Source organism: Xiphophorus hellerii, chromosome 16, assembly GCF_003331165.1.
Source record: "Xiphophorus hellerii strain 12219 chromosome 16, Xiphophorus_hellerii-4.1, whole genome shotgun sequence".
Lineage (NCBI taxonomy): Eukaryota > Metazoa > Chordata > Actinopteri > Cyprinodontiformes > Poeciliidae > Xiphophorus > Xiphophorus hellerii.
The window spans coordinates 3,668,588-3,680,865 of NC_045687.1; the positions used below are offsets into that span (position 1 = coordinate 3,668,588).

Consider the following 12,278-nt stretch of genomic DNA (forward strand, 5'->3'; position numbering starts at 1 on the left):
TTTTACCTTTCTTTATAAATACATTGTTTATCAAAGACACAACTGAACAATCATATTTACACATTTCAAGGTATTAGCATTATTGGATTAGATTTCTTTAAACAATGACTGACTTTCTTAAAAGGGAAAAAAGACAGTTTGAATGTATTAATCATGAGAAATAACAGGGTTTATAAATTTATCCGATTAGAAGATGAACGCCTAGATCCCTGGTTTGAGACTGAAGGCAGAAAGTTAAGTAAAAATTACAAAGTCAAGCTCAGATTAATCAACAAAAGAATGATTTGCTAGGCAGCATTTTTTAAATCTCTAATATGATGTTAGAGGAAAAAAACGGTTTTATGGATTGGAGGTCTTATTCTTTCATTATATGCCACAAATAAAGTGAATCAGCCAAAAACAGCAGCTCTGTTTATTTTTTTCTTAAATTAAATCATATGTTACAATAGATTTAAACGTGAGATCTCTATTTAAACCATGAACTGGTCTTAAAGGTGCTTTCATGCACATGTGGGCTACACAAAACACTTTTATTACATTTTTTACACAAAACTATTCTTGGGTAATTAGATTTTCTTTATGGCAGTAAAACCAGCTGACTAAAGTCCTGGAACTCTGCCTGGGTTGCTAGGTGACGGACAGAACTCTGCCTGGGTTGCTAGGTGACGGACAGAACTCTGCCTGGGTTGCTAGGTAACGGCAAAGTGCCTGGTTGTGACTTGACAACTGGGAGTTATTTGAAATGGCTCATTTTCCAGACATCATAAAGCATTAATTTATTGCCGAAGTCGTTTTTTTTTTTAAGTGTTTGGGTTGTTTTGTCTTTAGAAGGAGTTGAGACCCAAATGGAAGTTCAAAAGTTCGCAAAAAGTGAATTTTGTATAATGGGTCCCCTTTAAAGACTTCCTCCACCATGTTCTTTAAAACTTGTGAAACACCTGCGGTGAAGCTTGCTCACATTTCTGTGGCTCTGAGACTTTGTGCGCTCACCAGCTGAGGGAGTAAAGATGTCTGGAGGGGAAACGGAGCAACGACGATGACAAATAGTCGAGGCTAGCGGAGCGTCAAGCGTCACACCCTGTGGTTGCACAATGCGACTCCGGCCGCCTCAGGGGAACCGATCCACCTTCCACCTCTGAAGACGGATGTGTCCGCGGGCTTGGATAAGGACTTTAGCAGCACACTGTGACATTATTCATTTACAAGTGATGGCTTGAATTTCTGGGGTTTACAGTCACAGAGACAAAGAAAAACAGCTTTAAAAAAACGATTACAGCTGAACATATTTTGACGTATTTCTGTTCAAGTTTTATCAAAAAGTTAAATTCCTCCGATAAATATTTTGAGTTTACGACTCTGGACGTTTCATTTGTCCTCAGAGCCTCCGGTCACCATCACCAAGCTGCTGGACGATGTTCACACTGTGGTGGGGGAGAAGGTGGAGTTCGAAGTGGAAGTGTCAGAGGAAGGAGCCAACGTTAAATGGTGAGCGAACGTCGCATTGGTCACAAAGTCCAACATTACAAAACCGTGGGGATTTTAGGCTGAAAAACTGACAAATAAACAAAAACGACTTCAGAAGGGCACCTTTCTGTCCACAGGAAGAAATGTTTAGCCAGTACAGAGCATTTAGTATTTTAACTGGACATAAACTATAATTATTGTATATTTTTAAGGTAGCGATAAGCAGATCTACACCTACAGTTGAGGCAAGACACATTAAAATGAGCTTTTTTTGCTTGCAATTGACTATATTATGAGACTTATGCAAAACTGTTGGAAAACTGAACTACATTAATTAAAAATCAGCTTCCAGAATAAAATTTGTTGTTTTTTTTCCTACTGAAAAATTAAGCAATTAAATTACATTGAAGCATTTCAAGTTAAATCAAATGTATTATTGTAACTCTTGGATTTATAAGTGAGAGAAAGTATTTATAGTTTGATTCTGATCGAGTTTTTCTCCTCAGGATGAAAGACGGAGTCGAGCTGAACAGAGACACGGCCGGCTCCAAATACAGGTTCAAGAAAGACGGGAAGAGGCACGTTTTGATCATAACCGAAGCCACTAAAGACGACATCGGGACGTACTACGCCTTCACCAACGGCGGAGAGTCCAGTGCCGAGCTGGAGGTCGAAGGTCACCGGAAGACTTGATTTATCCAAACAAACAGGCCAATGTTTGGTATTTATATGGCAAAATGGCCCAAACGCCGTCTGTAAACTATGACAACGTGTTTGGGCCATTTTAGGTAGAAAACATAAAAAGGAGGAGTAAATTTTCACCAAAATGCCTCAAAGCAAGAAACAATGAATGCAGAGAACTTTGAAAAGTTGAAAATTTGCTAGAAAAAAATCTGATATTTTGAGATTGATCTCTGAAATTCTCTTGAAAAACACATTTTTTAATTTGAAAAGTCGCAAATTAAAAAAAAACTATTTTTTTTTAATCTTGCAAGCAACTGTTTGAGTTTGAAAAGTTGAAAATTTGCTTTAAAAAAACAGTTTTTTCAGATGGATCTCATAAAATTTGCAAAAAAAATCTGAATTTTTGACACTTAAAACTCACATTTCCAGTTTGGGGGGAAAATTTTTGGAATTAATCACAAAATGTCTTTTTTTTCCTATTTTTTTTTTTGATTTTTCAAGCTCAAAAATGTCCAAGTTTTTTCTGATAAATTTCCGAGATCTCAAAATATCTGAGTTTTTTGGCAAAAATCTTCCTTTTTTGTGTTTTTTTATTCCTAGCATAATAAACATCTCTCTGAGCTCTTATGGAAATAATAATCAGCTGCTATTTAAAGTTTACCAGCTTGAATCTCCCTGGAATTTAATCCGAACATGTTGACGTTTTCCATTCTGACAAGCATGAAAAGGAGTAAATTAGTCATTACTTATGTGGTAATTAATAAAACTTGGTTAATTCCTTGTATCAGCGGCTCTCAGCATTCGTCAGGCTCATTTTGCTTTCCACCTCTTACTGGTTTCTGCTCCCAGGCGCTCCAGACGAGTTCGCTAATTGATTATGGTGTGAAAATTGCCGTCCGTCCTTCTCTGTTAATTGGGGAGATTACCGGCAGACCAATCATAGATCGGTGAACATCAACATCTCTGTACCATGAGAATCTGTCGTCTTTGAGGATAAAATAATCAACATTCATCACCAGATTTATCAAAGGATTCACATTTCTGTCTCATCGTTTTGTGATATTGTGAAGCAGACACATGAGTTAGAATATATTTACTAAAATAAGTAACTTCTGAAGTCAGTTTGTTGCACTGGATTTTACTTAGGAGTGTCGTAGCTAAAGGGGCTAAAAAGAACGTTACAGTTTTAAAATCTTTCTCCCGTTTTTTTCACTTTCAGCCTGATTAAATGAAAAACATCCCTTTAATAGGATTTTCTATTTGTAAGAATTAGGACCAGGTGATATGGCTTAAAAATCTAAAATGTTTTCATATCAGTTCCAATTGTAATCGTTCTTTTGATTACTTTCTTTTCTAAGAAAGTAATTACTTTTATTTCACTTTTTATGTTGTGCGACAGAGTATTGAGGCCAGGCTTAATTTTTATTTAAGTATGAGAATGTAGTCATGATACTAGCAGAAAAAAGATGCAATTTTACCATAAATTATACATTTAAATGACGAAAAAAAGGTTGTTTTAATAAGAAAAAAAAAGCTCAGTTTCATGGAGTTCTTTCTTTTAAATAGACAATTGTTCCAACGAGTATTTCAAAGTCTTGCTACTGATGATAATTTGATGCTTAAAAATCAAATTATTTATGTTTAGAGATGAAGTATTTCAATTAAGTATTATGTCATCACTTATATATAAATATATGTATATATAGTTTTGGAGTTTTCATAAAATCATTACTTTATTCTCATCATTTAAAAAAAAAGGATAAATCTTAGGCTGACGCTTGGAGTTGACCTGAATTCAAAGTCCGAATAAATAGAAGCTGTAAAACAAGATGGCCGCCGTTGGTGGGCCGACTTTATTCTGAACTAAGGAAACGCAAGGAGTTCATTGGCTAAAAAAACAAAAAAAACACAATTTCCCCAAAAATTTAATCTCCAGAAATTAATTTACACAAAGCCAATTAATTGCCACGCTGTAGTAACACGGTGGGGTTTTTCTTTTACTAATCTTGCTAAAACCTCATTTTGTCTATGCAGATAAGGAGCTGGAGATTCTGCAGAGCATCGCTGATGTGACGGTGAAATCAGCTGAGCAGGCCGTGTTCAAGTGCGAAGTGTCCGATGAAAACGTGACGGGAAAATGGTTCAAAGATGGCGTTGAGGTTCAGCCCAGCGACCGCATCAAAGTCGCCCACATCGGCAGGTACTCCCAAACGTCACGCAGCAACCTGAGTCTCTGCTTTAATTCAGGGAAACTGCTGTTCACACCTTTTCTCCCCTCAAGCTGCTCTGCAAAAACACAAAAAATTCATTATTAGAAGGTTTTTTACTAGTTTCTAGTTCAAATATTTTAGTACACGACAAAACTAATTTACAAGTTGGAGACGTGCTAATTCCACCGTGACATTGTTTCAATTATAACATTGGAAAAAATTTCATTTTCTAAGTGAAATAATCTGCTTTTATCAATTATAAGAACTTATTTACTTAAAACAAGCTCCTATTTCCTGCTGAAAAGTTACTTGTAAGTTAGTTTTGTCTTATTTCAAGTGTACTAAGATATTTTTACTAGAAACTAAAGAAAATACTTGGTAAGATTTTGAGTTTTTGAGTCTATTTAGTCATTCAGAGCTTAAAGGGCTTCAATTAGAGCATTTTCACGTGTTAGTGGTCCAATCAAAGTCCAGACCTCCACTTAATTACAAAGAAAGCAGCAAAATGTGGTTCCAGTAGTTAGTGTAAAAGCAATTTATACCTTTATGCTAACTACTTTTAGTTTATCACCTATAATCTAACTTTGTGTTTGTATTTGGAGTAACTGTGAAAAAGCTGGAGAAGTATCCAGTATTTCTAAAGTACTGCAAAAACACAAAACCTTACCAAGTACTTTTGGTCTAGTTTCTAGTACAGATCTCTCAATACACTTGAAAAAGGACAAAACTAACTTGCAAGTAACATTTTCCTTAGCAAGAAAACCTGAAAGTTCGGTGAAATTGATGTCAGCGCATATATATGTGTAAATGAATAATTTGTGGTGTTTAGCATTTAAATTACTCACCCGATTGATAAATTTGAATTTGCTCAATCTAGTTTCTAGTGTAAATATCTTAATACACTTGCAATAAGACAGATCTAGTCCCTTTGTATTTATTGTATTATTGGCTTAATACAAGCTCCTGTGTGTTGTTGAAAAGTAACTTTAGTTGGTTTAGTCGTATTTCAAGTGTAATAACATACTTGCAATAGAAACTGGACCAAAAACACTGGGTAAAGTTTGTGTTTTTGCAGTGTGAAGAACAGTATGCACTGGCTGCCAAATGGCTTGGCAAACTACTACCAGAGGGTTTTTTTTAGTCGTTTGACCTATTTTTGCAGATAGGCTGCAGTCTGTAAGGCGTTAACCTCTGAAAACACACAATAAAAGCTTCCTCAGATGGAGCATGCACCCCCCAGGGGTCTGGGCTTTCTCACAGCAATCCTTCCTTCTCCATCAAAGCAGGAGATCCATGAGGCGATTGTAATCCCACAAGGTGAAAGCCTCACTTCCTAAGATTGCGTCATCTTTCAGGATAAACACAAGTCATAAAAATATATTTTTTTTGTTTGTTTGTTTTGTGACATCTGCCTAATTATCCTCAGGATCCACAAGCTGACGATTGATGACGTTCAGGCTTCAGATGCAGGAGATTATACCTTCGTCCCAGACGGCTACGCTCTTTCTTTGTCTGCCAAACTCAACTTCATAGGTGAGGGTGATACAGAAAAAAAACCATTTTAAGCTTTTAAAATTTTTAAACAGACACAGCCCTTCAGCCGTTTTTATTTACAAAGAATAATTTCCTTTTTTCTTAGAGGTCAAGATTGAATATGTTCCCATAGAAGGTAATTCTTCTGTTTTTTATTCAACTATCCAAAGAGTTGCATGACGAAATGTTTTGTAATATTTTATAGACACTTCGGCACGATACACTGCGAAAACACAAAGTCACACCAAGTACTTTGGTCTACTTTTTAGTGCAAATATCTAAATACACTTAAAGTAAGACAAAATTAACTTGCAATTAACTGTTCAGCAAAATATAGGATATTGTTTCGAGAAAATAATTCCTTAATATTGATCAAAGAAATTGCTGGCAGATTATTACTAGCGGAAAATATTTTTCTCATGTTACAAGTGACATAATGTGCCAATATTACTACTAGCAATGCACAAGCAAAGCTCCATTTTTACAAAATATGTCTCTTTAAAGCTGTTTTTGGGAAAAAATAAAATCAGTTTCTTAATTATAATTAATCATAGCAACAACATTTTTGAGTTAAAAAAGTGTGAAGCTTAAATTTGCCCCCCAAAAAGACATTTTTTTCCATAGTCAGATCAGGTGGGAGAGACGGAGAAGCAGGATGAATTACTAAAATTATTTTACTGTTGTAGACAAAACAAAAGGTGAAACTTTGTTTTACATGCAGTTATCCACTATTAAAGCAACAACCCACTGTTTTGTAATAAAACATTAAGAATTAAAAGTTAATCAGAACTTTTAATCAGCCATTATCTTCGTAATTTAAATGATTTCCTGGCTCACGTTTTCTCTTTGGATGATCACATGACAGAACCTCCCAAAATCCACCTGAACTTCGGCGGCAGCGGCGACGGGAACGTCATCACGGTGGTGGCTGGAAACAAACTCCGCCTAGATGTTGAGGTCACGGGAGAGCCGACCCCCGTCATCTCCTGGATGAAAGGAGACCAGGTGAGATCAGCAGATTTAAAATTGTTTTTTTATCCCTACCTGGTTATGCACTTGTTTTTATTTTGGGAGATATATTGTTTGTTTACTTGTTTTTGAAGCACAATTGAATCCCAAATAAGCATTTGAGTATTTGAGTTTACGCCAAAGGGCTGCAGGACAGACGTCAATTACCTGAAACCTTCATCTAAAAGGCATTGTATGGAGCTCTGGTTGTGCCAAAAAATCTTGAGTATATATCTTGGTGATTTAAAAAATATATTAGTTAAAAATGTCTAAATTTGTTGGATTTTTATTTTTTTTACAGTGGATTAAAAAAATTACAATTGGAGTCAAATATAGCAATTTATTATCGTTTTTTATATATAATTTGACAAAAGAAATGTAGATACTTCAAAAATGAAAACAACATTTTTAGACATGTGTTAGCTTTATTTTCAGACTAAAAGTATTGACATGGAGTTTGTAATTGCTGAGAAAAACTAAATTAGATTTGTCTTAATTATTTTAAGCACATTCTTCATAAACACGTTTAAAGGAGGCAGTTTGTGACAGGTGATTTCTGAGAGCGAGGGACGGGTCCGGGTGGAGACGGAGAAGACCATGAGCAGCTTTGTGATCGACGGGGCAGAGAGAGGCGACGAGGGTCCCTACATCATCAATGTGACCAACCCAGTGGGGGAGGACAAGGCCGAACTCTTCATCAAGGTTGTGGGTCAGTAACGTTTTAGTTCTCCGTTTACATCTTTATTTCTTAGCACCGAAAGGTGGGCTATAGTTTCACAAAATCATTCTTAGATACTCTGGACAGTTCAGAATTTTCACTTTAAATCCAAATAACTCAACATTTACATTGAAATAGCTGAAAACACAATATAATTATATAACCGTACATCTCGGAAGAGCAGAAGTAGAGCCTCCTTCACAAACAACAAGAATGCAGCAAGTGGTTTCTTGACGGTGAATCAACAACAAAACACCTGTCTTTTCCAGCAGCCATTGTACAGCGCATACTGACATTGAACTCTTTACAGTAAGTTTCCGTCACTAATGTTTACCAAGAAAGTTCACCAGTGTTATTTTGGCAGCTGCTCACATTCCACCCTCTGCTGTTGCCGACCTTTAATCAAATGAGCAACATCAACGTTTAATTTCCCTTTGGGATCAATAAAGTATTTTTAAATTGAATGTAGCTGTAAAACCAGCTGTCCAAATGTCCCGGAACTCAGCCTGGGTTGCTGGGTTACGGGCGGAACCCTGCCGGGGTTGCTAGGTAACGGGCTGAGCTCAGCCGGGGTTGCTAGGTAACGGGCTGAGCTCAGCCGGGGTTGCTAGGTAACGGGCTGAGCTCAGCCGGGGTTACTAGATGAAGGGTTAAACACAGAAGATTTTTGTAACAGCTCACTTTCCAGACCCCAAAACCATTAACTTATTGCCAAAAACCATCTGTCTGTTTTCTTTAGACGTTTGGCCTGCTTTTAGGAGCAGTAGCAACCCAAATGGAAATCCAAAAACCTGTGAATTTTGCATAACAGGTCCCCTTTGGCGCTGTGGAAGAAAGTTAAATGACCTCTAATTTCTTTTCTTTTTTTCATCCAAGGACTCATTTTAATCACAGTTTCTCTCTGACTGTAACCTCCAGATATGCCCAACGCTCCCAACAACATCAGGTGCACATCAGTTGGCGAGGACTCTGCCGTCATCACATGGGAGCCTCCCGCGTTTGATGGCGGCGTTCCTGTTAAAGGTAAACGCTGCTACACGCCTCGTCTGATGTTTTCACATCTGATGTCCTCCCAGGAGAAAACAGCTTCATGATCTAATAGATCTGTTTTCATTTCATCCCAACTACTCTCTGATTTACAGTGGAGAGGAAAATTATTTGCCTCCTGTATGGATTTCTTCAGATTTTTCTTTCTTGTAACACTTCAGATCATCAAACTAATTTAATATAAAGTTCAATTTCGAAATTATGTCATTGTTTACAGTTGCTTGAGTAAAATTTCTGAATAGCCCATCCAATACAAGTAACTTTAACAAACATTTTAACCAAAAATATATGAAGCATGGATGCACAAGTGGAATTTATGTTAAAGTGAGACCTCCTGTTCATACACCAGCTTTGCTGTTTTGTTATTTTCTATCTGCTGAACTTAGTTACAATATTTACTGTCATTACCTTGTTCTAATTTACATATTACTAACTGTAAATATCGATTTTATGTAAAGTTTAATCTTGAGAATATTGATTTGAAAATTGAATGTGTTGTTTTGTATTTATTTGTAGTAGTTTAATGACGTCATTTTAAAATATTGAATCAGATTTTATTATCAGTTGCTCAAGTAGCACTTTTACCAAATACTTTTTACTTTTACTTGGACAGCTACTTTTTATTTTTATTAAAATAAAATATTTTTGAAGTCGTGCTGCTCTTACTTGAGTAAATTTTTTTGGCTGCTCACTGCAGGGTACCTGCTGGAGAGAAGGAAGGTTGGTTCAGCCAGGTGGACCAAACTAAACTTCGACGTTTACGAGTCCACCACCTACGAGGCCAAGAAGATGATTGAGGGCGTTCTTTACGAGATGAGAGTGTTTGCAGTCAACAGCGTTGGCGTCTCTCAGCCCAGCTCCAGCTCCCAGCCCTTCATGCCCATCGGTGCGTCGTTAACGGAGCGGCTAATTAACCCGGCGCTCATTCTGATGCAGCTCAACCTGCCCTCCCTCCCCGTTTATTCCAGGTATTAAGGTCTTAATTAGCTCTTGTGTCTCTCAGCCCCCACCAGCGAGCCGACTCGCCTCACTGTGGAGGATGTGACCGACGCTAGCTGTTCACTCAAGTGGCGACCTCCAGAAAAGATCGGAGCCGGCGGCCTCAACGGCTACATCATTGAGTACTGCACAGAAGGAAGTAAATAAAACAAATCTTATCTGAAGGCATTACAGTAGCTGACGTGTTGTATGAGCTTGGGCTGCAACTAATGATTATTTTAGCAATCGATTATTCTATCGATTAATCATTTATTCTATAGATTAATTTATTATTTTTATCAGTTAATCGGTTATTCTGTCAGATAATCAATTATTTTTTGTCGATTAATCGGTTATCCTATCGATTAATTGATTATTCCTATCAATTAATTGGTTTTTATGTCAGATAATTAAATATTTGTCGATTCATCTGTTGTTTTGTTGATCAGTCAACAGTTTTTATCAATTAATTGGTTGTTCTATAGATTAATCAAATATTCTGTCAATTAATCAAATATTGTATTGATTGATCAAATAAAAATGATCACATTCTGCTGATCATTTAACAACTTTAGCCTGTTGCTAACAATATTAGAAATACATTAAAAATACAAATAAACATTTCAATAAGAAAATAAACATTTCAATAAGGAAATAAACATTTCAATAAGGAAATAAACATTTCACTGCCTAAGATTCACCATTTATTATTGACCATTTGTTGCAAAGGATACATTTGCAGCGAAAATACTTCTAAAATCAACATAAAGCTCAGACCTTTCTGCTTGACTTAACATCAGTACATTGTAGGGCTGATTTTTTAAAATTATTTTTCGCATTAATTTGTTAATATTTAAATAGCAAAAGGTGCTTCTTTTGTTTTTATAGAATTTGAACCAGATTTCTTCAATTAAGTGAAGAAAAAATTTAAATAGTTATCTCTGCACCAGAAAGAAAATAACTCAAGATAAAAGATATCGTTGGGTCCTTTAGTGCTTTAGCAAAATGTACTTGAAATAACCTTTGACTTGTCAATTCCCTGTTTAAATCAGGGAAATAAGGCTGCAACTAACAATTATTTTAGCAATCAATTATTCTGTTGATTATTACAACGATTAATCGATTAATTGGATAAAAAAAATTTACAAGTTTTTTAGATTTTCATTCAAGCACTTAAGCCTATTGTCTACGATATTAGAAAGATGCAAATAAACAATTCAGCTCCTTTTTAAAATAAGAACATAAACATTTTATTGCCTAAAAAGTAATAGCATATAATTCCTGTAGTAAATGTGAGCCAGGAGTTTTTGGTAGAACATATTTAAAGGCAAAGGAGCTTTATTTTGTTATTTAGTACAAAATGTTTGTTTTGTTTAACAGCTTTGGCTTATTTACTGTTCTTACAGCAAATGACTTACTCTAGTTGATGATTAATCAATTACTAAATTAGTACATTTTTTCAGTAAACGATTAATATGATTAATTGTTTCAGCCCTGGTTTAAGCTGATGCTCCTATGATGCTTGATGCTAATTTTAAATAACAATAACACATTTTTTCCTAATTTGCTGGCAGGGTGTGATGAGCTCTCTGTCTTCCCAGGTGACCAGTGGGTGCAGGCCAATAAGGAACCAGTGGAAATGAGCCAGTACACGGTGAAGGGCCTCCCCACCGGGGAGAAGATGCTGTTCAGAGTGTTTGCAGTGAATGTCGCTGGACGCAGCCCCCCCGCCACGCTGGCTCAGCCCGTCACCATCAGGGAGGTCGTTGGTAAGAGACTCGCTTAATGTTTTAGACTTTTTTCAGAAGTTTTTCTTTGGTTTGGTTTAGAGCTGAAACGATTAATTGTGATTAATCGATTATTGAAATAATTGTCAACTACTTTAGTAATTGATTAATCATTAACTGTATACAGACTCAATAAAAAATACATTTTCTGAAGTATTAACATATTCAGAGCAGTGATTAAGCCATAACAGTGGAAAAAATATATAGACTTTTGATATTTAAGACAAAACAAACATTTTCTATAAATATGTTTGCTTCATCTGGTTCAAATTGTGTAAACAAAATCTGCTGTTAAGATTTTGCCGCCAAATTATTGACTCTAAATATTAAATTGATGCTAAGTTATCGGGTTTTAGGCAATAAAATATATATATTTTTTATTTTAAAAAGTAATTGAATCATTTAATGTTTTTCTTATATGCGCACAGCGCTGTTGGGTCGGGCGAGGAACCAGTGTAACTGCTTGCAGTTCTAGTTTTTATTTGCATCTTTTAATGTTTTTCTAATATTGTATCAAAAGGCTTAAATGGTTATATGAAAATTATGCAGAATGCACCATAATTTTATCCAATTAAAATAAAAAATAAAAATAAGTGACAGAATAATTGATTACTTAAGTAATTATTAGCTGCAGCCCAGGTTTGGTTCATGTTTTTCTCGTTTTCCAGAGAATATTTTAAATCTGAATCAACGTATACACATTGATATATTTTTACTGACTATACAAGTGGCTCTTTGGATCTTCTAAAGGCTCATAATCTCTTTTTCTAAAATTGCTAACTAATGATTTAAAAAAATAATAACTACAAATTCAGGTTTTTTCCATATTTTTGCTACAGAAAAGCACTA

General features: G+C 35.6%; 1 protein-coding gene across 3 annotated transcripts in view; it reads left to right on the plus strand.

Annotated features, from left to right (window-relative positions):
- mybpc2a (myosin binding protein Ca) overlaps positions 1 to 12,278 on the plus strand; it is a 66,613-nt gene that overhangs the window by 41,006 nt on the left and 13,329 nt on the right. For all 3 annotated transcript variants that reach the window (XM_032588233.1, XM_032588234.1, XM_032588235.1), the window contains 11 exons: positions 1,380 to 1,485; positions 1,971 to 2,140; positions 4,183 to 4,348; positions 5,785 to 5,891; positions 5,998 to 6,027; positions 6,757 to 6,896; positions 7,449 to 7,608; positions 8,536 to 8,640; positions 9,362 to 9,550; positions 9,668 to 9,802; positions 11,244 to 11,411. In XM_032588233.1, the coding sequence (XP_032444124.1) occupies positions 1,380 to 1,485; positions 1,971 to 2,140; positions 4,183 to 4,348; positions 5,785 to 5,891; positions 5,998 to 6,027; positions 6,757 to 6,896; positions 7,449 to 7,608; positions 8,536 to 8,640; positions 9,362 to 9,550; positions 9,668 to 9,802; positions 11,244 to 11,411 (1,476 nt within the window). The remainder of the gene's footprint in view (positions 1 to 1,379; positions 1,486 to 1,970; positions 2,141 to 4,182; positions 4,349 to 5,784; positions 5,892 to 5,997; positions 6,028 to 6,756; positions 6,897 to 7,448; positions 7,609 to 8,535; positions 8,641 to 9,361; positions 9,551 to 9,667; positions 9,803 to 11,243; positions 11,412 to 12,278) is intronic.